At 47.4% G+C, this 27,701-nt stretch overlaps 10 protein-coding genes across 10 annotated transcripts; 5 read left to right on the top strand and 5 right to left on the bottom strand.

Moving 5' to 3' along the window:
* Positions 1-170: 170 nt before the first annotated feature.
* EDB93DRAFT_109349 (uncharacterized protein) lies at positions 171-3,752 on the bottom strand. Its single transcript, XM_041446519.1, has 3 exons — positions 2,519-3,752; positions 1,752-2,467; positions 171-1,702 (listed from the first exon to the last, which is right to left on the bottom strand). Exons 1-3 carry the CDS (start codon positions 3,497-3,499, stop codon positions 382-384), a joined length of 3,018 nt encoding a protein of 1,005 aa, XP_041301907.1. The 5' UTR covers positions 3,500-3,752; the 3' UTR covers positions 171-381.
* Positions 3,753-4,619: 867 nt separating this feature from the next.
* EDB93DRAFT_109432 (uncharacterized protein) lies at positions 4,620-6,666 on the bottom strand. The gene is made up of 3 exons (XM_041446586.1): positions 5,768-6,666; positions 4,764-5,713; positions 4,620-4,699 (listed from the first exon to the last, which is right to left on the bottom strand). Exons 1-2 carry the CDS (start codon positions 6,525-6,527, stop codon positions 5,013-5,015), a joined length of 1,461 nt encoding a protein of 486 aa, XP_041301906.1. The 5' UTR covers positions 6,528-6,666; the 3' UTR covers positions 4,620-4,699; positions 4,764-5,012.
* A 929-nt stretch (positions 6,667-7,595) lies between these two features.
* Positions 7,596-8,273, bottom strand: EDB93DRAFT_1181658 (uncharacterized protein). Its single transcript, XM_041450669.1, has one exon. The coding sequence runs from the start codon at positions 8,147-8,149 to the stop codon at positions 7,634-7,636; it is 516 nt and encodes a 171-aa protein (XP_041301905.1). The 5' UTR covers positions 8,150-8,273; the 3' UTR covers positions 7,596-7,633.
* Positions 8,274-8,592: 319 nt separating this feature from the next.
* EDB93DRAFT_1181653 (uncharacterized protein) lies at positions 8,593-10,247 on the top strand. The gene is made up of 6 exons (XM_041450668.1): positions 8,593-8,746; positions 8,806-9,078; positions 9,216-9,243; positions 9,298-9,624; positions 9,678-9,928; positions 9,979-10,247. The coding sequence occupies exons 2-6, from the start codon at positions 9,057-9,059 to the stop codon at positions 10,122-10,124; spliced, it is 774 nt and encodes a 257-aa protein (XP_041301904.1). The 5' UTR covers positions 8,593-8,746; positions 8,806-9,056; the 3' UTR covers positions 10,125-10,247.
* A 1,704-nt stretch (positions 10,248-11,951) lies between these two features.
* Positions 11,952-12,242, top strand: EDB93DRAFT_1095226 (uncharacterized protein; the record flags this gene model as incomplete). Its single annotated transcript, XM_041446674.1, has 1 exon — positions 11,952-12,242. The coding sequence occupies one exon, from the start codon at positions 11,952-11,954 to the stop codon at positions 12,240-12,242; it is 291 nt and encodes a 96-aa protein (XP_041301903.1).
* An 862-nt stretch (positions 12,243-13,104) lies between these two features.
* EDB93DRAFT_1095220 (uncharacterized protein) lies at positions 13,105-16,424 on the top strand (the record flags this gene model as incomplete). The annotated part of the gene is made up of 10 exons (XM_041446673.1): positions 13,105-13,818; positions 13,993-14,725; positions 14,832-15,161; positions 15,215-15,279; positions 15,332-15,421; positions 15,474-15,770; positions 15,835-15,981; positions 16,036-16,158; positions 16,210-16,269; positions 16,335-16,424. Coding segments are annotated over 10 exons (2,649 nt in total), but the record flags the coding sequence as incomplete, so codon positions are not given.
* Positions 16,425-16,913: 489 nt separating this feature from the next.
* Positions 16,914-18,307, top strand: EDB93DRAFT_1095231 (glycoside hydrolase superfamily; the record flags this gene model as incomplete). Its single annotated transcript, XM_041446675.1, has 6 exons — positions 16,914-17,232; positions 17,280-17,382; positions 17,435-17,492; positions 17,551-17,955; positions 18,008-18,085; positions 18,140-18,307. 6 exons carry the CDS (start codon positions 16,914-16,916, stop codon positions 18,305-18,307), a joined length of 1,131 nt encoding a protein of 376 aa, XP_041301901.1.
* A 272-nt stretch (positions 18,308-18,579) lies between these two features.
* On the bottom strand, positions 18,580-19,856 carry EDB93DRAFT_1256112 (Nse4 C-terminal-domain-containing protein; the record flags this gene model as incomplete). Its single annotated transcript, XM_041453891.1, has 7 exons — positions 18,580-18,669; positions 18,721-18,809; positions 18,859-19,021; positions 19,071-19,221; positions 19,269-19,539; positions 19,590-19,667; positions 19,730-19,856. The coding sequence occupies 7 exons, from the start codon at positions 19,854-19,856 to the stop codon at positions 18,580-18,582; spliced, it is 969 nt and encodes a 322-aa protein (XP_041301900.1).
* A 124-nt stretch (positions 19,857-19,980) lies between these two features.
* Positions 19,981-25,470, top strand: EDB93DRAFT_1234364 (SNF2 family N-terminal domain-containing protein). Its single transcript, XM_041451331.1, has 30 exons — positions 19,981-20,088; positions 20,143-20,273; positions 20,346-20,423; positions 20,474-20,820; positions 20,877-20,937; positions 20,987-21,117; positions 21,175-21,202; positions 21,256-21,721; positions 21,772-21,876; positions 21,942-21,957; positions 22,007-22,086; positions 22,134-22,215; positions 22,272-22,525; positions 22,585-22,695; positions 22,751-22,765; positions 22,822-22,944; positions 22,996-23,034; positions 23,089-23,130; positions 23,186-23,230; positions 23,280-23,360; positions 23,415-23,686; positions 23,742-23,781; positions 23,829-24,044; positions 24,097-24,122; positions 24,174-24,611; positions 24,729-24,750; positions 24,790-24,827; positions 24,878-24,941; positions 24,989-25,147; positions 25,200-25,470. The coding sequence occupies exons 1-30, from the start codon at positions 20,062-20,064 to the stop codon at positions 25,212-25,214; spliced, it is 3,552 nt and encodes a 1,183-aa protein (XP_041301899.1). The 5' UTR covers positions 19,981-20,061; the 3' UTR covers positions 25,215-25,470.
* A 1-nt stretch (position 25,471) lies between these two features.
* On the bottom strand, positions 25,472-27,415 carry EDB93DRAFT_1332202 (uncharacterized protein). Its single transcript, XM_041455239.1, has 13 exons — positions 27,223-27,415; positions 27,134-27,166; positions 27,064-27,083; positions 26,998-27,012; positions 26,904-26,942; positions 26,829-26,857; positions 26,762-26,775; positions 26,670-26,708; positions 26,451-26,510; positions 26,271-26,402; positions 25,996-26,218; positions 25,897-25,945; positions 25,472-25,836 (listed from the first exon to the last, which is right to left on the bottom strand). The coding sequence occupies exons 1-13, from the start codon at positions 27,299-27,301 to the stop codon at positions 25,531-25,533; spliced, it is 1,038 nt and encodes a 345-aa protein (XP_041301898.1). The 5' UTR covers positions 27,302-27,415; the 3' UTR covers positions 25,472-25,530.
* Between the last annotated feature and the right edge of the window lie 286 nt (positions 27,416-27,701).

Below are 27,701 nucleotides of genomic sequence, written 5' to 3'. Positions count from 1 at the left end.
AGGAAACGTAGAGGGGTATCAAGTTGCTCAAGGAGTGAAACGCGTCGCGCGACGAAGCCAGTATAGGTCACGTGTCACCTGATCGGAAATTACAAACGGTTTGAGCCAAGTTGCAAGCGGTGAATGCATTCATTTACATGTGGAAGCAATGTGGAAGTAAGCAGAAATGACCGTGATGATTACATACGAAAAACATGCAGTCAAAGTCCTGTGGAGCGGGAAGGCGAGCATTTATCCCTGGTAACGTGGATGTGGAAAGCTAAGTAAAATGCAGAGGTGGAGGATGTGACGCAGGATGATGTACAGACACTAAACAAGATAAGATTGTCATGCGAGGAAACAGCAAGGAGCATGAAAGGGGATGTGAACGATGGTTTTGCGTTACCGCAGAATGTCAAGACGCTGGTCGTGAGAAGGGTAGCGATATGCAATAAATTCTCGGTCTTGCTCAACTCGCTCCTCCAGCGCCTTGCGGGAGATAGTAGACATACGCGGACCTGCACTTTGGCGAGACGCAGAAGGGGTATATGCTGTCGTGAGGTTATCTTCACCCTCGAAGAGTGACGCCGTCAACCGTGGAAATTCATGCGAGTTGCTGCCATTGGCTGGCTCTGGCTGTGTAGATTTCCTGCCCAGCAAGGACGCAAATCCAAACTTGCTCCTCCGCTTAGTGGGTGTGAATGGCTGAGGATTTTCATCGATATGCTCCAAGCGGCCAAGCGAGCGCCTAGAGATTCCAAACTCATTGTACATACCACCAGAACCTTTTGAAGGATCGTGTGCACCTAAGGGCATCATGGTCTGAATACCCAGGTTTGGACGAGAGATGGGACCACTGAAAGACTGTCGTCTAGGTTCTGTGCGGAATGGGGCATGCGGTAGAGTGAAATCATTGGGTTCCTGACCGACCTGACGAGGATCATAGGTGTATAATGTCTGCGGCCGTGATTCCGCAGCAGTACTGTTTGGTCGAAGTTTAACCTCACCGGGAAGGGGTGGCAAAGATTTCTCCCGAGAGAGCATAACTTGTGGCTTGGTCGATCTGGGAAGTGTCATACCGTTGGTGGAGGCAAAAGTATTCTGCTGGAGCTTCTGACGGATATCAGGCTCGGAGGTGACAGGATGAAGTAACTTTAGTCTGCCGCTTTCGTCAGCAACAACGGCATAATTCTCTTTCTCGTCAATTTGCGCGCTGCTTTTGCGGTCAGCATCACGATCTATGCCTGATGGACGTGAAGAAGTAGGTGAGGGAAGGAGGCTAGACGGCGCTGTCGAAGGGGACATGCCTGAAGAAGAAAATTGGTTGCGCGGTGAAGATGTTGAAGGAAGCGAGGGAGTGGACACGTGGCGCCCACTGCTTCCCAGATGTTCTCCTGGTCCTCTATCTACCAGATATGACAAAGGTGGTGGAGGCGCTAGAGGTAAGTCGTCCTCATTCCGCTCTGTATCTTGGGACCGAGCCGAGTCACGACCGCTTGCGTGGTTGAGCGGATTCTGTTTGCTTCCCCTGACGAGCTTCCATATCTTCGCAATGCCCTTGTGCTTCTTCTTCGATTTGTCCTTCTCGTCGACTAGCATATTAGGGGGTTCCTGGGGCTCCGCTCGTGGCCACAGTTGACTATGTCTGGGAGTAGATAACATACTCCGATCGCCGACGGGCGATCGTACGCGAAGTCCGTTGCTTTCATGCTGCAGGGCCACGCTACAAATATTTCATGAAAATGACCATTTTTATCAATAAAAACACATACTGCATATCAACCATGCTGCCCGACATCCCCGAGGGAGCGAGGCTATCCTGGCTACGCCATGTAGTACTCAAATTCTTGAAGCCAAAGAAACGCGAGCGCCGAGGAGAAGCAGATCCTCGGCTGTGCGCATCTGAGAATGATGCTTGCGAATAAACTTGACCTAAACTTGGCTGCCTGTCCGTTGGCGCGGTCAGAGAGCTAACTGGCCTGATGGAGCTTATAGCAGAGTACCGTGAGCTCTGCATTGGTCCAAGACCACTGTCGGTATGTGGGCCTAGACTGTGGACGGAATAAAGGGAGGTGACATCCACTGCAGAACTTTTAGAAGACTTCCGACCACGACGATCCCGCTTCTCATTCCTACGGCGGCGCTCTTCTTCTTTTTCTTCCTTGCGAATGTCGACATGCTCAACGATGAGACCATTCTCCAGAACAGTGAAGTCACGTGAAGGACTCTGGATGTGGTGGCCGAGGGCCCCGTTCGGGCCAATGGATGCTTGGGGTGGCTTGAGGCGAAAAGCGGCGTCATTTACTCCGCCGTTCAAATCATAGGCTGAACGACGGAATTGTGAGTACGTGTCTCGCATCTTGTGCTCCAGTTGCATCGATTCTTGCATAGCACGCGCATGTGCAAGTGCCTCAGCCTCGAGGAGACTCCGCTGTGCCTTCACGTACTGTTCCAAAGTCTGTTGCTTCGACGTTGGTTCTCGAGGAGTCTAGTCCGAATGATTAGAATCACCGATAATGAACCGGCCAGATTCGCTTACCATCGTATGCCATATTTTGATATTTTGTTCAGTTAAGCGTCCGCCTCGTGCTCTAGGTTTCGAAGAGCATTCGGATGATAAGACTCCAGCTGCCTCGTCCTCCTGTTCTCTGCGAAGTAACTCCTCATAGAGTACATCACTTTCACGCTCCCACATACCAGGACCGACTACGATAACGTCTGCCATGTCCTGGTCACGCATTGCACACTCTACACATATCTCCTCGGGAGGGATGGGGGGATTTGGGGAGAGGATGGGATTGATCGGATCTGGGGCAGCGGCAGGGGTAATGTAAGTGGGATGTTGCGCAAATGCACGTGGATTGGGAGAAATGGGGATGGTGATGCCCATAGTGGGACTGTAGGATCGTGACGAGGATAACCCATTTTGGGGTGGTAATCTGGATGGACCAGGAGCATCGAGTTGGGGATAAGAGGGCTGCCGATTGCTGGCAGGTTTGAGGGAAGTCGGAACATCGCGAAATTGTTGTGGAGGGGAAGGTAAAGTTGTAAAGGACTCCCCAGCAGACTTGAATGAGTCATCGAAAAGATGTGAATTCATCAACCCTACGCTGCCGGATGTCGGGACGTTATCGTCAAGACTATAACGTTCGCCGATACGGTGGGCTGTTCCCTGGGAGAAGGAGCTTGAGATTCCGTTGAGCTGTAGGGGAAGTCGGTCATCAGCGTTGAAATCTTCTTTGTCCTGTGGCGCTTGTGCCATTGGGTCTGAACGAGATGAAAGATGTTGTTGTTCGGTTGCTCCCCAAGTCTGGGGACCTGCGGACCCAATAATCATGGGACTAGTTTTATGGAAGCTCTTGTCGAGGGAGAGAGTGGGGTATCGGTTGTCCTTGAAATCGAGATCAGAAATTGCTAGGCTACGTTGAAAGATATTGACATGAAGATTCGGAGGAAGAGTTGACGGAACAGAAGTACAATCAGGTCGTGAAGGTTGAATGATGGTCGAGACCGCAGCCATAGCGCTTGAAATAACCGGACCAAAATTGACGGTGAGAGTCCAGTGAACAATAAAGGCTCCTCAGCTGGACTATGTCACGTAGGGTGGCCGTCGACGCAAATAGAGAGCAAAGCTTGGCACCGTCGTCGACAACCGATGACAAGCCGATGCACTGCCAGCTCAGAGGAGGGCGTATAGTGAAATGAAAGAACAGGGACACAGTACTTGTAAAGTTTGAGGCAGGAAATGAGGCGATGAAATTCGAACGGTAATGTTGCGGCAATATACCACGATCCATTTCCCATGGGTCCCTGGACCGACGGCCGGCCCTGTCCGTTCACCTGGCAGTGGCTGCTATCATTAAACTATATAATCAACGCAGACTAGCCTACTACTGATCCGTACTGGTAGGGGAACTTGGTACTAGTACTAATATCATATATGAGATGGGTCATGGGAAATGACCAACATGCAGGTTACCGAGCTGCGGGCAGGCTGTCCTGTTCATACCCACAGATCCCCCGGTTTTCCTCGCACGAATCCTAATCCTGTGCAATGTATGGTGGCCGCCAAGACGCAAGAAGCTAGGAGACCAGCGTGCTCGTCAAGCTCCAAGAGACTAGAAGATTGATGGGGGTAAAACACTTTTGGCTGATCATTGGTCGAGGCACAATCTATCCGCGGGTTCAAATGTTTGAATGCCGCCGGGGCAGTCCACACCGCTTTTGGACAATCTTCTAAGTGGAGAGGACGACTCGTGTACATTCGCTTGGAGCATAAATCGTGTGATTCAGATAAGCGTCTGGCAAAGTTCCACGAGCAAGTCCAGTGAATAGGTTACTATGGCAGATCATCATCGATCATCACATGGGCAAGACCTGGGAAGAAAATGTAGGGGTACTAGAGACATAAAACTCTTCACCACACAGTTATTGTCAGAATAGCAGTGAATAAGGGTACTTACATATTATCGTGCATGTCCCGTTCGGATAACGCAGATTATTATGTGCCAGCCAAGCAAAGAGGCCGGGAGAGGCGAGGCACTAGGTACGAGAAAACAGTAGGTCAAGCGAGTAGCAGGTGGGCGTGCAGAAATAAAGTCAGACAAGGAAAAAAACGGTGATGGCCAGCTGGCCTGGGAAATAAATGTAGTACCTTGAGCATCCAAGGTACTACCGTTCTGCCGTAAGGGCCCGGCTACGTTATAGGGGTCTTTACAAGCTGGAGATATCAAGACTTAGGCACAAGCAAGAGAATAGGCGTTCAGCTTCCTCAAATCACGCACATGGGTACGTCTCCTCCTGTTCTCTCATTGTGCTACACGGAGGGTAATTACAAGTTCTAAAATCCATACGAGGACATACACTCTTGTGGACGGTATTTCGAATGCTGCAGGAAATGGTAGTGTACAAGTGGCAATGATGATGCTGATGGGGTTGTGGTGAGATGCACCACATGATGGTTCCTATCAGATGCTAAAAACCCCGCAATGTTCTGAAAAAAAGATGAAAAGACGAACGTAAGCACACTTCGCTTACGCATTTGTGCTTCCAAACTGGTCATAAATCATGTCCCGCAGCCTCACCCACACCCGTGACTCGACACCAGCAGCTGACTGCTCCATTTCCGACACCTTCTGTTCCGTCTCCACGAGTCGACGCTTCAAGGAGTGGACTTCATCCCTCTCGGTCTCAAGTAATCGGAGGGCATCGCGAGAACGAGTCTCAGCTTCTCTGACAGATAGGTCGGTGCGTTCCTGGCGCTTCTTTGCAGCAGCAAGGTCAGCTTCAATAATGGACTTGGCTGTGCGCGTGAGACGGAGCTCATCCTCCAGAGCTAGAATACGAGTAGAAGCAGGCGCAGTGGGGATGCCTGATGTTTGCTTGGACATAGTAGAAGTCGGTAGGTTGTTGGTAGTGGAAGGAACTCGGGCGTTGTTTGCAAAAGCCAATCCCAGGGCGTTTGCATTTGTACTAGTATTTCCTGACTCAGAAGAAACAAAGTTATTTTTCGTTCCGTATATTGTGCGGAAAAGTTCTTGAGCAGCGGTTGCATGTGCGATCTTCTCTTCGGGGGATGGAGAATCGCGGCTTATATCCAGCTGACAGGCTGCAAGAATGAGAATGGCAGATCGCAAGAGAGAGGCATCGTGAGCTGGGGTGTTGACGTCTATGGGTGCAAACACGAAAGGTGCGGAAGATTTCACTGGTGATGACGAAGCCTGATAGAAGGGACCTTTGAGATCCGTCAGTGCCCAACATGATTAGTGACAATGACATATAAATTTACCGTTTTCTTTGTTTTTCCCAGTCGAAATACCGCCCGCACTAGTAGTAGGAGCATGCTTGCCAAGCAAAGCCCTAACTACTTTGCATGCTGCACGAGAACGGCCAGTTCGCCTATAGTGTGCTGCGGCAACGAGATATGCGCCGGGTCCGCTCTGAGTTGCTCCAAGCAATGTGATAGGACCAGCAGGGTCATCAGGAAGTAGATTCAAGTCGTAACTGAAGGGGTGCCCGTGGTGCAAGAGAGAGAGTCTCTCTGGTCCGAAAGTGAAGGGGATTGGTTGAAGCTCAACTATAGAAGATTCTGGCAAAGGCAGGGAAACTGGTGCGATGGATACAGGAGTTGGGGGAAGTACTTGTTGAATCGGTGTCGCGAGAACCTTGCTCTTGGCAAGGACCGGATTGCATGGAGGAGTGATGCTCAAATCGATGCTGTCCAAAAATCTATCCACAGAGTGTAAAGAGGGCACGCCTTGCGATACAGAGTGCCGTGCATCATGACGGGAATTTACAGTTCCAGAACATCTATTATTCAGGGAGGGTAAAGACGTTGTTTCTTTGCCTTTGTCGCTAGAACTGCGGCGATCAGAAGATTTGACAATATGGAGCGAGGGCCCTTTGCTGTCCTTGTGGTTGTTGGGTGGAGGGGAGCTACTACGGCGTTGCTCCTTACGATAGGAAGGCGAGCTCCAAAGGCCAGACCGTGCATGGCGGTCAGCGATGAATGCATTGTCATCATGACGCAGTCTCTGAGCAAGACACATCCTGTCTCCATCATTGGAATCCTTGCGTTCACAGTACTTCTGTGGACCGCTTGCGCTTTTTACAGACCGCTCCTTCCGCTCGGGATGTCAGCTTTTTTACCAGGCTTCTAGAGGGCCTTTGTGGAAGGTGGTCCGCGGCGAGTCGCGATGATGAACGCTCTAAAGGGGAAGGCGATGTGGGGCTGGCGACGCGATTTTTAGCCATCACAGTTTCGGACACTGGAGATATTTAAATTTTCGACGCGTCTTTTGACGCGTCAAGAACATTAGGATTATTGTGGCAATGATAAGATAGACACGTACAATCCTTGCAGATCTTGGGACAAGGGTGGCCTACTACGCGGGACTTGAGGAAGGTTCCAGTACTATGATACAAGCAGTTCTATAAAAATGAGAGGGAGAGAGAGAGAGCAAAGAGAATGAATGATTCTGTCGATCTTTATGGCCACTGAGAGAATTGGATTGTGAAAGGATAAGGAATCGCAATTGCATTCGATGTATTTGAAGAGAAGCGCAACCTTCTTTCATGGAATCTTCCGCGGCTTTAAGCTTTAAGGCACGCTAACTGCAACCTCGAGACATTTGAAGATTCGGACCACGCTAGCATCGAATACAACGAACAGAACGATTCAAGCATCACAATTGGAGGTCTTTCGATGCACGAAACTTTTGAGGTCTGACCCAAAATCGGGACTACATCCATACTATTAAGATAAGTTTCGAAATTACATAATAGCACGGATCAACACCTTATGGTTTGAACGTTCACCAGGCGCTGGTCCTCCAATATTACGGTGTCAACAAAGAAAGGGAAACCAACACTCACTGAGTGCTGAGTAATGGTGTCTGTCGGCCGAGTAGGGGATTGGCGCACGCGCCGCTACAATTTACTACCTCTACTCATTGGCTGCAGTGGCGGAATGTAGCGTTGTCATCTCAAATTGCTCGCACTATAAAACCTAATATTTGGCGGTAGCAGAATTAAATCGTATTACACTTCCCATGGCTACAATATCGAGGACTCATCAATTCACTGATTTGAAGGGCTGACGAATGTCTTGTAAAGGGATTCGTCGACATTTCTCTCGTCTAGAATACCATTGACATTAGATAAACATGTGGATAAATGCCTCTGCTGACCTCCAGCCGACTCCGAGTCGGTCAACATGGGGGAGTCGGCATTCCGTAAATGCAATATCTCTGGGTCGCCAGTAACCGTCAGCGGAGGTACATCTATATAGCTGGCTCAAACACTTACCTGCGTCACAAATGCGGGAAAAAATACCTGTCATGCAGGCCTCCTTGATCATTTTCTGTAGTTGTAGTTGTTGATGAGATTCAAGTTGTAGCATTATCTCGACAAAATTCTTCATGTCAAGCACATTATCCAGGCCTAACTTGCGGAGTGCGGCGCAGGTCGAATAAAAAGCCATAGCGAGGACCATGGAATAATTTGAATAACTCAAGTTCTCGTCCGAGTCTCGAATTGACTCCACGATAGAAGAATTTGCCAGCGCATTGTGTATAGTTTGATCAAGCTCATCACGTTGTGTTTGTGTGAACGGTAGGGGTATCACACGGAGATTCTGTGACCCTGCAGATTGTCCTGCCTGCTGTACCATGGGGCCGATCTTGTCGATTATTAGTGAAAATGGTAGTTTTAGGAGAACGGTAAGAAGAGGAAAAACCTAGTGATAGGCCAGATTCGACCTTTGGAGTAATTAGTCACAAAGGCGCAGCACAGCTTCGAACTTCATATGAGTATTACTCACACATCGGGGTTTTTTATGTAAATCGACTTTCGCTTGGTGAGATTGCATGCGGCTGTCCTCAGCCAGACATTCGAGGCTCATCTCTGTTGCCAGAGAGCAAACCATTCCTCGACCTTATTCAGTCCGCAATGTTGCAACCAGAAGATCAGATTCAGCGTGCATTTGCGCATATCTCTTCGCTTTATGGCTCGACCTTATTCTCAACGATGACGACCTAGTCAGGACATCCATACTATTTATATACATAAGATAAGTATAGGTTTTGAAATTACATAATTATTTTCATGCCGTAGATCGACACCTAGCCGTACTATGATGAGCGCCTGTTCCTCCACCTTTGGGCACTCAGGTCAACTTGCACTATCTGGCACTAGGCAAAACGGATGAGTGTATTTCCAAAACATACAATAAGAATACATCCATGCCAACAGATGTGGTAACACTGCTGTGAGTGTTCCGCCTATTTATATAGGAGCGAATCAAAAAAAATAATCACCTCTGGGCAGACCTTACAGAATGGAGAGTCGAGACAGTTGGAATTGTTTCTCCATGACAAAACAGTGGTCACTGTTCCATAGCTAGTGCATACAAGGGGAAAGAATTTTGACCTGCTCACGGACAAGACATTGACAATAGCGTTGGAAACAAAGATCGCACAGTCTTCCCAACATGCGCCTATGCTTGCACAGGATCTATTGCATCCGAAAAAAAAGTGATATCCCGGTCGTCATTCCACCGTGGACAATATAAAGCACAGATGGGCTTCAGTGAACTGCGCAGTAGGCACTTACACTTTTTAAATTCTCCCCTTAATCTTTTACTTATTCTTCTCCAAATTTTGCCCTTCGTCTGTTAACTTATTCCTTGAAAACTTGTAAATCTACAATGTTCTTCAACTTTACAATTCTTCTTTTAGCTGGCGCTGGTTTCGCCGTTGCTCAATCGTACGTTAGACCAAAGTTTTTTTTTTGGAGACTGAGCTGACATTTTGTGTTCAGGGGACTCTCTTCGCAGTGCCAGAGCGCACTACTTAACATTTCAGCCTCATCTACCACCGCATGTTTGAACCCATCAGGACTTATCTCGCTCGCTATCACGAACTCAAACTCAAGTTCGATCATTCCTGGTGTCAACACCTGGATTTCTGGCATGTGCTCTCAAGCCGCCTGCAGTAACTCGACCCTCCAAACTGTCGTAACAGACGTCATTTCAGGATGTTCTTCTGATCTTTCGAGTATTGGAGTGACTACTACCGACACAACTACTATTGTCACATCCATTCAGGCCTCCTACTCTACTTTTCGACAGCTTTTGTGTTTGAAGGAGTCAGTTTGGCAACTATCGTTTGCTTTTCCCCCTTGTCTAATCAATTTTGTAGCACCTCGACGAGCACTCTTTGTGTTCCTGAGCTGCTGACGAATATTGAGTCTTCCACGTCGACTCTTTCGCTGAATAGCATAGTCGCACTTGTCACAAAATCGCTGTCCGGTCAGAGCACTGGAATCCCCTCGAGTACCATCTGCACCAACTGCACCAAGGCTGCATATACCGTCCTTAGTCAAGGTCTTCCTGGAATTGCTAGCACTGTTCAAAGTTCGTTTTCATCGCAATGTGGTGCTAACTACACAAGTAATTTTTGTGTCATTTTATTTCGTCGAGGTGCTCACATCCTCCGGCAGATGGTCAGATGCCTTCTGGTATTCAGGAGGCAGCAAGCTCGTCAACGACGAGCAGTAGTGGTGCTATTTCGCTTTCCGTTAGTAGTCTCAACGTGGGTGTTGCTGCTGTTGCAGCCGTTTCAGCCGCCTTCGCAATCTTTGCTTAGGATTCATAATGAATTTATGGACTTATTTGGACTGTTCAGCGACTCGATTAGTTACGAATATGGACGCTATATGACTTTTTGTGCTCGTAGAGTACACTGTCAATGCACCAATCTTTCGCAGTTGCAGCAGCGAAACGGTAAATGGTCAGGAGCACCTAGTTTTTCGAAAGTCCGGTCCTTCCGTCCGTCTTACCGCTGAGAACGTCGGAAATAAAAAGACAAAGCTGGAATCAAGAGATAGCCACAAAACTAGCGCATGCAAAACTGCAGCGGAACAAAAGAGCCGCGTTCACATTATGAGCTCGCCTTGCGACAAGACCAATGTGAGTTTGCATGAACATCGTGAAACAGCCCGATAACACTCCTTGTTTAGTGTCTTCGTAGTTCACGGAAGTGCTTCACAGCAACCCAGACCACGAGACACACAGCAAGGACCTTCCATACAGAGCGAAGTATCCAAGCCATAAAAGTCAAAAGTAGAACATCTTCTGCATAGCCAATGTTGCACAGAGGGAACGAATCCCTCTAGTATTTGTCAATGAGCGCGATGCAATTGGATCTTCCATACATAATTAAAGCTTACACCCTGAAATCTGCATCATCGTTATTGCGACCATTACTACGGTTGTGATGGCCAGAAATGTGACGACGAGAAATATCAGCACCTTTCTGGACCGCTGATACATGTAACCGAGTGATTATAACAACTTGCATGATGCATCAGTGAAGTCAATATCAAAGGGCACTGCCTACAACCTGATGTATAAAACTGTTGTCAGCGAGATGGCTGCTCTTATAATGGTGTTGACCTACCTCTTGTCCGAACGCTAGTTCTAGAAACCCCATGATGTCAGTGGTCTTTCATACTTAATATTGTTCACCCAATCGTATATTACCGCGGCACAGGCGGTAACTGCGAAACCGTAGTGAATATTAATGGTTCATCACGGTCATCATGCGGCTGTCTCTGAACAAACCCAGAAAAAATAGCTGCCAATAAAATTCGCATTGATGGTCACAATACTATTAGAGGACGGGAGTGAGCGAGCAAGGGAACTTAGCAAATATAACAATCACATTCGTGCTTGACATGCCACTATCCAACATTTAACCGAAGTGGGATTTGAGGGGCAACATCTGGTTGCTCGAAGTACGGACATCCAGGAACATATCGATGAGTTCAAAGTAGATGTTATGAAATTCTACAGCAGTGACTCACGCGGAATGTCTGAATGCCGCAGAAGTTCTAACTGCCAGTGTGATCTTCGAGGCAGACCCAGGCTGTCAATGATACCATTTCCTTGCTCTGACACAGCTATAAACAGTACCCAAATGGTGAATTGCCCTCGTAACAGACATTTCTCTCAAGATCAGTCAAGTGTTTTTTGACCTTGAGAGAAATCCGCTCTACATACGAGCAAAACCGTTCTTCCGATTCATGTACACGCTAATTGGTGCAAATGTTATGCGACCAAAAGTACATATGTGCGTCATTTCCAAAGGAAGAATGATCGACAAGGAAGTGGCATGGACAGGATTGGATGTAACAGGAACAAAAGATATGATGAAGAGGCAGTACATACTTGATGGTACACGCTTGAATGTGTAGTCACGGACTCACGGTGATCCAGTTTGGTGGTTCGCAATGCGCATGAGAGAAAATAGAAAACAGAGGAATTACGTCAGCGACCACACAGAGAGAAGTTCGTTAATGCCGTGACTCGGCAAGGGTTTAGAGAGTTGTTCCCATACGCTGCAATCCAAGGCCTTGCTCACTGAGCCAACGAGCAGTCTCTCTGACTGGCACATAGTCAGTCGATGTCCGCGATGCAGGCAAGCACACCTCGCTCGCCGCGATTTGACCTTCCGCCAGCACCTGTCTATACCACTTCCAATACAACTGACAACGGCCTTGCGGAGTGGACGAGCAAGATCAAGGCAATGCAACGACAGGTTGATGCGGATGATGAGGCAGAGCAACGTCGTCTAGAGGAAGAAATTGTGCGGGCGCGACTTGCGAGGATGAGACGAAATACATCAGGCATAAGCGGTGATTTTGGCATTGGCATGCATGGGATTGATCTGGGTCGGTATCTCTTAGCACAGACACTCCCGTAACCTCTAACTTGTAGATGATTGCATAGGCAAGTTACAGGAGTCATCATCTAGTGCCATTCCGCCAAATGATCCGCTTGCCGGCAACACTATTGCATCTGCCTCAGAGAAGCCACCCCGAGCTATGCCTTCACATAAACCAGCAGTATCATCTAATGCCACGGCTAAGAGAGCCCCCATGTCATTGGCTGCTTTTATGGGTGGATCAACTGCTGCTGGACCTCGATTAAAACGCCACGAGCCACAACAGGACCCCACTATTGTACATGATGGGCGTAAGGACCACGGTCCCATACATCCAATATTCGGAAAAAATGGAATCGCTATGCCAGGGATGGTCAAAGGGGGTACACAACCTCCTGCAGCTGCCACACCCGTTCTTCCATTTCCCCCTTCTACGCCAGATATCGTGAGATCTCGTACTACGAGTACTTCCTCAGTCGCCCGTCGATATGTAGAGCAACTTGAAAGCCAGCCGCAGTCTCTGAACCCGGGACTTGTAGGGCCAAGCATTCGGGAGCGCAGGATAAGTACTCCTGCGGGCAGCATTTCAGCACAGCTGAAAGCAGATACGCCACACTCGCCTTCTTACCGTCTGTCTCAGAACTATGGCGTCAAATCTGCTGTAGTTCCACCAAGTTCCCTCGTTGAATCTCGGCCGAAACCCATCATCACTGCAGAGAAGCGCCCCAAGACACCTGTTACTGAAACTCGTGTGAAGACTCCCAATCCTGAGTCTGTCCGTGCTAAGACTGCGACAGAATCTCCATACTCCAAGACGTCTAATCCTGATCATACTCGGGCGAAGACCCCCAACCCTGAGCCCAATTGTGCAAAAACACCTGATGCAGATTCTGGTCACACGAAGGGCCCAATTTATACACGTTCAAACTCTTCTTCTTTGACACCTGGACAACAGTCTGCTCAAATCCCAACTATTACTCCGACGTCCCCTGTGCGGCAGACTTACTCTCCACAGCCATCGCGTGGGGTTTCCCCTGCCTTTCTGCATCCGACTGTCACTTCATCTACCAAGGATCCAACGCCAAGTATCAGCCGGCTGCAGGGTCGTGGCTTCGTGCAGAGTGTTGTTCAAGCCAGTGGACGCCTCGAATCAGTAGCAGGAACCGTGAAGAAAGAGAGCACGTTTGGGTCACCAAATCAAGCCGCCAGTGAAATGCGAGAGAAGAATGCTAGAAGAGCAGTCTTAGACCGTTGGCAGCCGGCGATGAGTAATGCTGGGACATCATCGTCGGCCCCACAATCCCCATTCCCGGCAAACCGCGGGAAGACACCAGAAGCCAGGCAACCAGACGTGAAAACGCACGACACGGAATTTCCTTTGAAGAGCGCTGTATCCACTCCCACCCTTTTGAAAAGACCATCTGGGAAGACAAGTGCTCTTTCTGAGAGTGCGGACCATAAGTTGGGGTCCTCCACCACAATCATTACATATATCGAGCCAACCAAGACTGTTGACGATCCAGTCGTTCGTAATGTTGGCGAACTCGGTGTGACAGCGGATGGGAGTGAGGCGAGGACGCGTGTATCTTCGTCTCCTAACAAATCATTGAGTCATGTGCGTGCTCTCCGACAATGCTCATTGCATTGATGATTGACGGAATTTTTTCCTTTACATCCACATTTCTTAATATCTTGGTTTCATGTATGGTATATGATGGCTTTTAATCGGAATGCGCGCTCTTTTGCCGTGATTCGATTTGTCTCTGTTTCCCGGCTTCTGAATTACCAGCCAACCAAGGACAGAGCGAAGAAACCTCGCAAAACCGGTGGTTCTACACATGTTGCCTCTCCTGAAGGACAGCTTCCTGATGCAAAAGCCACCTCACTCCAGCCAATCGCGCCAGAATCGATCCCTTCAGCAACGAACACTCAATTATCGATTTCTCCCCCTCAGCTAATGATGCGATCTCAATTGGAACCTCAGCCACAGCTTCCACTAACGATCGCACCGTCCGACACCACTGGTCGCGTCACAGACCGCTGGACAGAGCCGACACTGATTGGTGTAAAGCCTATTAGATCCTCAAATTCTGCTGCAGGCCAGCCTCCCCCGAGTCAGAAACCGCAGGATATGGTGGGCAGACTGGCGCTACCAGGCCTAGCGGCTACACCAGAAACTGTGGAGAAAGTGAAAGTAAAACCCCCTCTTGGAAAGGAGCGCGCGGTCTCGCCTTCACCTGGCCGCATTCCTAACACAGGAAATCGTGCCACCGTCATGGACATTGCGCAAACTTTGAGTGAGGCCCAGGAAGGAAACGATCGCGCGCTGAGTCCACCTGCTCATAGCATTTTACCTCTGAGTTCTCAGGCTGAGAAGGGAAAGTCGAGCGGCGAGAAATACGTCTCTTTCATGATGCCTCCGCTGAAAGAGGAGAAGACACCTGTGTCGTCTCCAGCAGGAACATTGGCAAAATCGTCTGGAGAGGCGTTACTGGATTTCAAACTCGGTGAAAGCCCCAAAAGTAGTCTAGGAGTCAAGCAGACCATTCAGCGCACTACCTCGAGTTCATCGCACATGGGTGAGTCAAGCCACATTGTTGAGCATCAAGTAATTAATTCTTTTGACAGATCACGCGAACGAGTCCCTGCCAAACGTCGATGTGGATGCTCTTTTGAAATTTGTTCCTCCAGCGTTTAGCGCCGACCCAAATATTCACACCATCTCTGTTGAAACTTTATCCATCAATAACGGCACCGCGATCCCTATCCTGCGCGATATCCATATATTCTACGATACGGAGGCTTTGGTGATTGTACACCGCGGAAAGGTCCGTGACAGTGGGCTTGTCACTACGAAGGTTTGGTGCTGGCATGGGAAACAATGCCGGTTTGGTGAAAGAGAGAAGAAAAAGGCAGATGAGCTTGCAAGACGGTATGGATCAACTCTGGTAAGGATATGTTTTTAAGGGAGGAATTAGATATCGAACACAGGAATGGCTTTCAGGAATCAGTGTTCCAACGACACGAACCTCCTGAACTTGTTCATGTTCTGGGAGGAAAGCTTGCGATCCGGCAGGTCGGTACATCATGATGTTGTTGCTATGCTTTTACGTTAATACCCACCTTAGGGCACTCGCGCACACTGGACTTCGGAAAATACAGCAATGCACGTGGTGCGCTCGAGCGGGGAACACATCTTGATTGACCAAGTGAATTTGGTATGCTGCTCGCATGAACAGACCTGGAACAACGTTGAACTTCTGATTACAGAACATCCGAAACCTATGTTCAGGCTATAGCTATTGTGTCTCTATCCTTGACCAGATCTTTGTTTGGCATGGTTGTGGGTCAACTCCGAATGAACGCAATGCTGCCCGAGATTACGCACAGGTCTCCGCCGTAAGAGGGACTTCTATCACGGAACTTCGAGAGGGTGACAATGATGTACATGATGAGATGTTCTGGATGGTCCTCGGCGACTCTGGGGATTACGCCAAGGCAGACTATTGGAGATTCAGAAACACCTCTGCTTCCAGTGACCCCCGATGCTGGATCGTGGATGTCATGGTTGAAAACGACCCGGTATGCTGTTTGATGACATGCGGCTGGCTTGTACCTGACATGGATTTAGATTCGTGCTGTTGCATTGATATCGGCGGAGACTATACACCAGCAATCAGTGTACATTATCGACTGCTCTTTAGAATTCTTTGTCTTGGTTGGAAAACACGCACGTTCTAAACGTTCTGATATCTCTCTAGCAATTCAAACCGTTATGGTAAGCATCATGTCCCTCCTATGAAAAAATCTCTAATATTATTTCGTATGTTAGGCCATGGCAAAAAGAGTGGCAATATCTAAACCGTTTTCTCCGACCATCCATGTACTTGTAATACCTACGCGACTCCCTCTGGACATGCGGCATGCCTTCCGCGATCTTGATGAGTCTCAAGTGGTACTTTTTTCTCCCTTCGAGCATCTGGCCCGCGCTGATCTTTTGTACTAGAATGGGGGCTTCGTCCCTGATCACATGAATATCCTTTCAACTACTGAGGCGATTGAGCATGTCAGTGTCCTTTTATGAATGTGGCTAGTTCTTCAACGTTGCCCACTGACTACTTTATGGAACAGCTGCGCACTTCGTCATGGGAGAAAGCAGCACTGCGAGATCAGAATATGCTTCCTTTGGGTCTTGACGCAGAATCTATACTATCATCTTAGTATTTTTCTGACGCTAGATATAAACCAACAGAATGATCTATATTGTAAAGTAGTTTTTACACATGGCTGCATTCGCGCTCTGAAATCACCTTCCCAGTCAAACATCGTGATCTTGTCGATGACCATACCAAGTGTCGGGAGTGTTTTTAACAGTGGAACATCTGTTGCGTCCAGCCGGCAAGTTACGTCGGACTCCGAATTTCAAACTGGTTCCGCGGCATATTTCGTAATCTTAGCGCTGAAGCATTTAAGCGCCCGCTAATTAGGAACAATGCTTAAGAACCATTACATTTCTCGTGGAACCTTTGTAGACCGTGGTAAGCTTTGTTTTTGCTTCAAATTCTTTTGTCTCCATCAGTATATAACTGCAACAATGATTTACTTGCACTTCCAGCGTGCAGTTCTTTATACCCTTGAGCTCAGCTCTCCAGGTCCAAGGTTCAGCGTTGAACGTTCAACCACACATTCTAACAACACGCTCTTTACAACATGACACATACTCTCTGCGTCCTCGGGTTTCTACTCCTTCTGTCTCTGGATCTCATTTCTGCCCGCCACGTCACTCGAAGCTGCCATCCTCACAGTAGCAGGTCTAGTGGTAACTCCAGTGCCCATCCGTTGTCTGGGGTCATTTCTGTGGGTAGTGCACCTCCTCCTGCACCCGCAACAAGCACCAACGGCGGCTCTTCGTGTTTCCCGTCTGCGGGTTTTGTTATGCCGTCTAGTGTTCCCAGCTCGACCAATGGTTGGTGGTGTTCTCCAAATACCGAATATGCCTTCCTTGGATTCAGTTATGAAGTATCTGCTTGTGCGACCATCGTTTCTCCTAACATTCATGAGCTGATGTAACTTTAGGCCAGTCTGCAAGCAAACTTAACAGCGATTTTGCTGACATCAAGCACACCTTTGGATCGAGATACGTCCGCCTTTACGGTGCTTGTGATAGAGCCGGTTTCTAGTAATGCATTTTCAGTTCCAATTGTTCCAGAGCTGATTAGTTTTTATTTTAGCGATGATATCGTTGACGCTGCATGGGCCTCAGGTCTAGGCGTTCACGCTCTGATTTGGGTGAGACTTTTTATGTGAAAATGGCGGCTGTGGTTGTGACAATTTTTGTTCTACATAGTTTGGGTTCGATGGAGGCGATCAGTGGATGGCTCGCCGTGATTCGCTGGTTTCTTCGCTCACTAGCAACCCCAAGGCCAAGTTCGTCACTCGAGGCGTCCAATTTGGTTCTGAGCCTCTGTTCGATAACGTACTACCGCATGAGCAGCTTGCAGCGCAGGTCATATCTTTGAAATCCAAGCTCCGTGACGTCGGCATCCCTGTTACTGTCAGCGAACTCGCATACGGATACCAGGAGCGTGGCGGGGCTCAAGATGTCCTCGATGCTATTGACTTTATCAATATCCATATGCTCCCTTTTTTCTCGGCCCTTGCAACGTTTGGTGCTGCTGCATGGCCCCTCCTTGAGATTGACATGAACTGGTTTATCGAACATGGCAATGGCAAGAAGATGTACTTTGATGAGGTGTGTCTGTCATGGTCAAGTGGAACTTTTTTCTTTAGCTAAGGTGCCCCAGAATGGCTGGCCCTCTGTCACATCCCCTGGCGTTCAGGCTAACAGCATTCTTGCCCAGTGCTCGGTAGCCAACGAGGAGGTCAGTCGCTTTATGAAATTTAACATCTTTGGTAGTCTAATGAACTTGACGCAGGCCTACTTTTCTATGCTCGATAGCCATTGCGAAGATCTCAAACTTGGTCCTCAGGGCGGTATCGGTTGGTTTGCTCATATTTATAGCGACGAACAAGAGCCTGGCTATGGCATCTACGACGATAAGGGAAACAAGAAATTTCCCTTCAAGCCTCGCACGTCTTGTTAGACATGATATCGTCTCGACTTATATATATCTGGACATTCATTTACTCATTCATTCGTTCATTATATGGCACAAGGCATCGTTTATTCAGTTACATGATTGAAAGGGAACAGCAGATCTACTCAATACACTCTACCTAAATTCTCATAGATATATATCCTGTAGCATTATCATAATTATACCCATTGCAATGGAACTCGTCAGAAATACAACTTTACAGTACGATGGAAGATTATTCGATGTAACAATATCTCCAGCAGAACCTAGATCATATATCAGCCATACCACTTGCCTCCCAATCTCGTCTTAGCTGCCGGTCTCTGAGGTATCATAGACTCCGTGATCTCGAAAACTTCTATGGCACGCTGTTTGCCAGATAAATTGAATTTGAATCGATACAAATGGAGGTTTCTTACCCTCCATGTGGCCATGTCAAACTCCATAACTATTTGGTGGCATGTTACCCCGTCCGCGCGGTCTTGTGCACTAGGTGCTTCGCATAAGACTACAAATGTTGAGTATACGGCTGATAAACTCAAAGAGTCAACGCTCACATATGATCGGTTCTCCGTGATCGTCGATTTCGAGGGCGCAAAGACCGTCTCGGATGAGGAAAGAGAGGTAAAATATGTTTTCTACCGATTGTGCAAAGTCGTTGGGGTTGACTACAAAGCGGAACAGGTTCACAGCACCAGAATCTTCAAGGATTTCTCTGATCTATGTGGAGGTTTTGTCCGATGAACTAAGGGGGCTCCTAAAAACCTACCTTGATTACGTTCTTCGTGGTTTCGTTCTCTGATCGTTGAATGTCTTCTTCTCTGATCTCCTGAGGTCTGCGTTCTTGTTCTTTGCTCTTCTCAAGTTTGGCACGTTTGACCGGAGCGCGTTTCTTTTGTTCTACTGAAAGAGGTCCAAGCCTGTAGTGGGCTGAGTACGAAGTCTGAATTTTTGGGAAACAACCGACATGAATCCCATTACCGGGACCCTTCTACTCTTTGCTAGTGCCCTTCGACCAATTTTCTCCCAGTCCATCACAGAGTCACCGATGTCATCTAGTTCCGAAGCATCGTCTGCAAGCTCGTGCCTGCTGCCCATAAATATAGCAAGTTTGGAGACAAAGTCATCGACGTCGAAGGCAGCAGAGCCAAGCTTCATTGCACGGGCTTTCTGCGCACTAATACTTGACACATTCCGAAGTACAGTAGAGTCGAGGGTGGCTTCGGTCGGATTTTTCACTGAAAATGTCTTTCGTTATACGAACCAGGGAAACAAAAAGAAAACACACCTTTTTGAAACAATTCATCAGCTTCTTCGACATGTTCAACGAGTTCAGCAGCCCTTATATCTTGTGGGCGAAGTTGTTCTTTTACGGAAAGACCATGACAATAAGCTTCTAGCTCATGTGGAGTAGCGCCGACCACGGACCTCCTGTCCTCTTTTCAAGAGCGCGATATTTTTTCCGGATGTCGCGTTTTTCAGCGGCATCCTGGTCTGGATCATATGGGAGACTGCTTGGACTGCCCATGCGCACGTTCGGATCGAAATGAACCATTTCTGTGGAGTTTCTGCCGATTAGTATTTACTCGTGGTAGAAGACAAGAGGCGCGTATCACGTAATCAATGGCGCGTCGCGTCGCGGCGAATATTCCGCCAAAGCCCTGCAAATAGACTCTATTCGTGTTCTGCCACTGGAACGCCACTGAGAAGTTAGAAACTAACACAACACATTCGCAAGGCACCTACGTGGGTTTTTGTCGATGGTATCACCAAAACATTCTATCGATGTGAGCATTAACGTTGTTCATTGTGCTGCCAACGTGGGGCTTATAGGAGCTTAGTATAGTAGAAGCACCCGGTCGGTCTGCAAGGGCCCCGCTCCTTGCAATGGCTCCCCAATTCCGGTCGGAAGCTTGAGATACGGTCAACTTGTTCCAGGAGAATATGGTGAAACAGTCGCCTGGCGTCACTGGTAAGTAATGCTTCTATTTACTGTATATTATTGATATTATCGAATGTTTATGTTAACTATAAAAATTCACAGGGGATGTGTCACTCCGGATATCTTGAGAAGCCTTGCAATAGTGGATCAAAGCACAATAATTGGTTTTGGAAACATTCGGTGAGAAGTTCTCTACGATGGGCACGTTGAGTTTGCATTAACTCCTTCAGTCCGGAGGATCAGGCCAAAATCCGGCGAGCAATCGCGAACCAACGTGTGGATTCAGCGGACGTTCCCCTAACTGCAAAAGTAGCTACCTCTGCTGCTGCTGCTGCTGCTCGTGTTACACCTTCCACCTCCCAAGCCCCTGCTCCAAGTCAGAAAAAGCGCAAAGCTCCATCTGAGCAGGCAGTATCGACAAACTCTCAGCCGAGCTCTGTAAAGCCGACTATACGAACCACCATGCGTCCCATCATATATGATGAGGACGATGAAGTCACTATTATCGAAGCTGACCCTGTAGATGTTTTGTATTGCACCTTGAATTCCAGTATTGTCGGTGTTCAATATTACAAAGGTGAGTTTTTCCGCAGACTTTCTTCACATTTGCATTCGTTGATGTGGCGTTCCAAGGTCTCGTTGGTCCTGGGGAGGAAGTCAGGCTGGTTAGAGAGCCGCAAAACCAATACGACAGGTATCTGTAAAAATAATCGATATTGAACTAAAAACTAATACTGCTCCAGGAATGCGATTGAGGTCAGGAATATCGGAGGTACCAAGGTCGGGCATGTACCCAAGGCGGCGGCTGCGAAGCTTGCCCCTCTATTGGATCGCGGCGCGATTACTGTTGAAGGTGTGATGCACGAAGGAAACTGTAAGTCTAATGCACATACAATACAGGCAAGATTCCCTGAAACAATGAGATACCTAGTGTCTGGATTTAGCTACTCACTCTCAATGTAAGAGTTGTTTATTACATTGCATGTATCGGAAGAATGCTCACTATTCACAGGGCACTGAAGATCTATGGACCGTCTGACAAGAGGGACCAGCTAGAGCCCCAGTTAATTTGGGCTACTCCTCGTCAACGCGGGTTTCCACCTCGTGGAGTGAGAGGCGCGACTGGACAAGTATCATCTACTGCATATGCAGCTGCAGCTGGGCCTCCAGTAGCAAGTTCATCCACATCTCAGCCCTCGTCAAGCCAAAGGTATGAAGCTACAGCAACGAAATCAAAGTCCCAGCAGCAAGCTATTAAAAAGCAGCAAGAGTCCTTTAGAAAGGAGCAAGAAGCTCTGCAGAATGCAACTGAGCTCAAACAGATGTTGAGCGGTCTAGAGAAAGTAGACAATGAGGGAAGACGTGCTTCTCTCCTAGATGCGTTATGTTCTGTTGACGACATTCTCAATCTTCCTGTCCATCCCGCCCCCCCTGGCATCGCCAGTGGTGATTTGGTTGTTGATTTACTCAAGCACCAGGTAGGTGAAGTCGCTTGTGTAGTTTTCATGTACTTCATTATTGTATGCAGAGCCAAGCGTTGCAGTGGTGTATCGATCATGAATACCCGTCTTTACCGACTAAGGAGTCTGACAAGCCGGTTCAATTTTGGCAGTACAGAAAGATTGGCTCGAAGGTGAGTTATTTATGCTTCTTCTAAACTTTCAGTCATTCATTCATTCATTCATTCATTCATATCAGCCCCATTACTTCAACAGTTGAGTATGTGACATCGCTTGCTGTACTTTGTTCATCGGTGCGGGTAGTTGCAACGAAAACTCCTCAAGAGATATCATCACCTCCTCTGCTCGGCCGCGGCGCCATCCTTGCGGATAGCATGGGGCTGGTCAGTACAACTTAAACACTTGGAGGTGATATTAACCTTGTATGCAGGGAAAAACGCTTTCCATGCTAGCTCTCATTCTTGCAACTAAGAAGGACGTTCCCACTGATCATTCGAAGAGCACACTTATTGGTGACGTCTTTTTTATTTATTTATTCGAGGGTCTTTCTGCTGATTAAGGATACCAGTTGCTCCACTTTCGGTCATATCCAACTGGGAGAAACAGATTGAAGAACATTGTGTCAGGGGTGCAATTTCGTGTTGCACCTATTATGGTGCAACACGCGATATGACACCTCAACAACTCTCGCAGCATGATGTCGTCATCACTACATATCAGACAGTCACTGGAGAATCCGACATTTCTGCAGCCACGGTTGGTAATGGACCATCTAAGAAGAAAAAGAAGGTTGAGAAGGCGCTGTTCGACGTGAAGTGGAAGGTGAGTGAATCATGGTATGAACATGAGCTATAGCCTATCTAACTCTGTCGTTCAATCAGCGAGTCATTCTTGACGAAGGACACACGATTCGTAATCCGAAGACAAAGATGGCCAAAGCGGTCTGCAGACTCGCGGCCCAACGCAGATGGGTGTTGTCTGGCACCCCCATCGTGAGTGTACAAATTTTTGATGTCAAATGTTTCATCTACAATTCCGTGTTTTCAGATCAATTCTCCAAGGGTGTGTTTTCCGAAGACATAGTAGAAGAAACACGACTAAACCACAAATACCTGCAGGATCTTGGGTCTCTCTTGACCTTCCTTCAGATTTGTCGTCCACTCGACAAGGAGGACTTTTATAAGCGCCTGCTCCTACGTCCTTTGAAGGATGGAGATCCCTCCGGTGCAGAGTTACTGAGAGTGAGTAGTTTACCACCCTAAGTCGAATCATACTGTTTACTACGACTGTAGGCTCTGATGAGTCATGCCTGTATTCGTCGCACAAAGGAGGTAAGGTACTGTAGATTACAGACGGACAGTTCTGATTGAACCTGGGTTTTGTAGATGCAAGACAAATCTGGGAAGCCACTTGTACCTTTACCTCCGGTAATGCTGACTGTCGTTTACTCCAAATGTACAGTTCCTCTAATTTCTCTGTTAGGTCGACATGACTGTCATTCCAGTTCCATTGGGAGATGAAGCACGAGTAAGGTTTGTTCACTGCTGTAATATCGGCCACACTCAATGTCATATAGGCTCTCTATGATGCTATTGGGTCAGTCTCTCAGCAACGAGTGGAGAAGTACATGAACCAACAAGGAGGAATTACTACTGCGGTAAGTAATCTCAGATCGCAAAGACAACTGTATTAACCTGTGTTCTCCTTATAGTTCACGACAAACGTTCTTAGTATGCTAACACGACTACGGCAGGTAGCCCTGCATCCAGGCCTTCTTCCTCCGAACTACTTGGAACAACTTCGTGCTACGGAGGATGACGAAGAAACTGCCCGTGTCGCTCTCCCGATTACTCAAGATCAGAGGCGCCTTCTGCAGAGTCTTCTCGCCAAAGCTATTGAAGACAGTGAAGAGTGTCCTATTTGCTTCGACGTCCTTAATGATCCGAGGATCACAGCCTGTTCTCATTATTTCTGTCTCGCATGGTCAGGGTTTGTTATAGTGCTTGATTGCAACAGTAATCTGATTCGATTTCCAAAGCATTTCCGAAGTGATAGCCAGAGACCCGAAATGTCCCATGGTATGGCTATGTCTATAGCTGTCTTCAGTTCGCTGACATATCTCCAGGATCGCCGTACCATTGGAATGGGTGATTTAATAGAAGCACCACCTCCCACTGAACTTACTCAACTGCCTGTTTGTCGTGACGAGAACGAAACTCGTGATAGCACACTCCGAACCGGATCGTCTGCAAAGATTGATCAGTTGATCCACCTCCTCCAACTCATCCCTGGCGACCAGAAGAGCCTTGTTTTTTCTCAGTTTACTTCATTCCTGGATAAGGTGTGCCTGAAGCCTCAAGGCTTTGCAATCATGCTCATGTCACTGTTTTCAGATCAGCGAGGCCTTCGAGGAGCATGGGTATGATCTTATTGTTAATCACTTTTCAAGACAATGCTAATTGCGTCGTAGTATTCCATATGTGCGGTTCGATGGTCAGCTGTCAGCAAAGCGACGGAAAGAAGTCCTCGAGCAGTTCTCTATTCCACTTGAAGCTGAAGAGGATCTGGCGGTTGACATCGAGACTTCCGTTCCGCTACGCAGAAGACGTGCGTCGACACAAACTTTAGTGGAAGAAGATGTCCTTCTGGAGGAAGATGATTCCAGCTTCGTCGTAGATGATACTGATGATGGTGACGACGACTTTGAAGAGGACATCTCTACCATGGCAAAGAAAGGCAAGGGAAAGTCGAAGCCTAAAAATAAGGGTAAAGCGAAGGCAACATATGGCCCATCAACTAGCAAGAACGATGGCTCCTGTTTTGGAAGCAAGATTCCCCGAGTGATGTTGATTTCTTTGAAGGCTGGATCATTAGGTCTGAACCTAACTGTCGCCAATAATGTCATTTTGTAAGTGATGTGTTCTTGTCGCTGCAACGTGACATTTACTTAGTATCGTAGGATGGACCCGTGCGTTTCTCTATGATAGTTACTTCCAACGAACTGACCTTGACCCACCCGTATTAGCTGGTGGCAGGCAAGTTCTTTAGTCTCCCCTTGCATGACAACAACTTGACACACATAACAGGAGGGTATTGAAAGTCAAGCAATCGACAGATGTAATCGGTGAGCTGCAGCACGTGTCTTCCACCGTCAACCGAACTGACTCGAAGAAGTATTGGACAAAAACGACCAGTTCACGTTTACCAGCTGATCGCTGAGAACACTGTCGAGTCCAAAGTACGTTCGCCGAATTGGGTGTTCTATCTTGCTGAAAATTTTATCAGGTCATCGAGATACAAGAGAGAAAGAAGCTTCTGATTCAGCAGGCAAGTGTTGATGACTGCTTCTTGGTTATGGCATGCTTCACTGATCGCACGCTTAGGCATTTGCTGGAACCAAGCGTACCGAAACTCCGAGACAAAAGAAAGAAGCTAGATTGCAAGGTACGTGTCTGGTCACCGACAATACGACAGGCTTTTGAGTCTGTCTCTATAGACATCCTCGAATTGATGGGTGGCATCCGCCAGCAGCCTGGACATCAAGTTTGACGGGTTCAAGTTATTTCACCATTGTTGATATTCCGCCCCTCAAACGTTATCACGAATACTTATCACCTATTAGATGGAAGGTATATATAAATAGAAGAAAGGTACTATCGAGAGATCAATTTCTCATACATTACGCAACCTTCGTAGTTGCTTCTTTAAGGCGCCATTCATGCATGCATGGTTAATTCGCTAGCAGTTGCAATAAACCGAACAATCAATGTGGTTTTTTATGTATTCATGGAGAGTGATGAACTTCTGTAAAAAAACAGTGTTGTATACTAGTGTACAATAGTAGGAAACGGATTGCTACATTCCCCAAACTCAGGACTAGTTGGAGAAGCTAACTCAATCTCTTGAGTAAGCCGATGCTGACCTTGTACAGCCTCGAGGTCATAAGTGCTAACCGCAGAATACAGTGTTGTCGGACCCTCTCTGACACCGAAAGAGTCTTTAAGTGGGAATGAGTCTAATAGACGCAAGCCCTCAGAATCAGACACTGCTGAATTAAGGTCCAGCACCATCCGACATCCAAGGATGATTTCAATGACAGCCGCGAACCCCTCTGGAGCTTCGAACCAGCTATACTGTTGTTGTTGGAGTCATAAGTCAAGAGGAACATCAATTTGAAGCAGAATCAGGCCTACCCCTAACCCTTGCCAGATTCCCGTATTTACAACGTTGGCAACGAGTATGCTATCGGGCGAGGTCACGACAATGGATTGCAGGCATAAGACTTCACCCACCAGAAATAGTAATGGACGTTGCCATACACGAGAGCATCAACAAGGTCTTTTCGCTCCATGCGGAAGATGTTGAAGCCAAATCTACCGCGTTTGAAACCGATCCTGCAAGCAAGCACGAACAGAAATGTTCCAAAAACAATATCGGGCAACCACACGTAAGCAAGGATAGGCGGTGCGTGCGTGACAGCACACATTCCGATACCTGGCAATGGCGTATTTGTATCTAGAAAGTAATGTCAAATTCGGAGCAATTGTGCGGATAAGTGGATACTCGCTGGTATTTTCTGCCATGCCTATTCCTAAAACGATAGACATGGTTATGACCTCTATCGTAAATCCGACAGCCATCGCAATTAAGACTGCTAGAGATCGACGGTATAGAGCGTACACTCGGAGCTGCAGTATGACTGAGCGAAGGTCAGCGGTGTCATCTGAAGAAATAAAACATGTCTCACGCTGAACTGCCCAAAGAACGCAAAAACTGGGCCACCCTTGAATGTTTAAGAACAATGAACCTAAATAGGCTTATCAGACTTGGCATCATAGCTGAGAATTCCCGCTCACAGCTAATAATTTTGTTTCAGTATTAAAGTAGGGTGAACGGCTAATGCAATAATGATCACAATATACAACTTACAACTAGAAGGTGTTCAGCTCTCAGAAATGAAGTAATAAGAAGCATACCTTTTTAGAAGTGTGTTCGCTCAAAAATGCTGATAAGGACACCAATCAGCGATGATTCGAGGCCAAGACAAACGACGACTACCTGAAGCAGTGACACTGCACAGAAAGTCAGCGACTGTATTGTTCGTTTTTAGCGAGTAAGGGCTCACAATATGAGTGCGCCGCCACCGAATCTCACCTAAATGACATTCAAAGGCGTTCTACAGGCATGAGAGCAATCTTACGATGATATATAATATGTTGGACGATCTCATTGGGCGTCTCTATGATAATAGACTTCAGCAAGCCAGATCCTGCACAAGTATGATGAGGACAGACCCATATGAACTCAACCTAATGAGTAATGAGACGGTCGAATCCACAGGATAAGGAAAATCACTGTACCTCTCGATCGAGCGTGAGCACTAACCAAAAGTTAGCGCAGACTGGTCTTGATAAGCACGCTAAGACGTACAGTAATCATAACAGAAAATGATACAAGGACATACTATAATATATCAAAAAGTAAGTCAGAATGTCGACTAAAGCACGTTCGATACTCACGCTGGCATATACGAGTAACCCAGACAGTGTAAGCGACATTCGCATAAACTTGCTCTTCGTTATATGCGGGGACCTCCATGAGGTCAAGGACCCAAGTCTGCTAACTAGTGAAGACTTTGGTAGTCCTGGGGAAAGGTCAGAAACGAGCTCGATTGGACACATGAACGCCAGGTCAACTTTTATCAGGTCACATCATGTTTCTCGAAGTCAGTAATTAATAGAAAGCAAAGGCAGCTCCTGCGTCAAAATGGAAATTTCACACGAGTAAGACGTAATCCATCATTAGGGTCAACGGCCACCCTTGCTTGTTCTTCGCGACCGTATGCATGCCAGCGAATCTCTCAGCTGTCTCAGGTCAAAATTTCATAATGGACCAAGGCCTTAGAACATTTTTCCGACCTGATATCTGAATCAGTCTTCCAAGAACATATCCCCGAGAGTACTGGCTGAGTGCATGCAACTTGACTCAACCGAACCCG

The sequence above is a fragment of the Suillus bovinus genome, assembly GCF_016758785.1.
Source record: "Suillus bovinus strain UH-Sbo-P2 chromosome Unknown EDB93scaffold_111, whole genome shotgun sequence".
NCBI classification, from domain to species: Eukaryota; Fungi; Basidiomycota; class Agaricomycetes; order Boletales; family Suillaceae; genus Suillus; species Suillus bovinus.
Note: the sequence above shows the minus strand (reverse complement) of the source record. Positions and strands in the feature narration are given on the sequence as shown.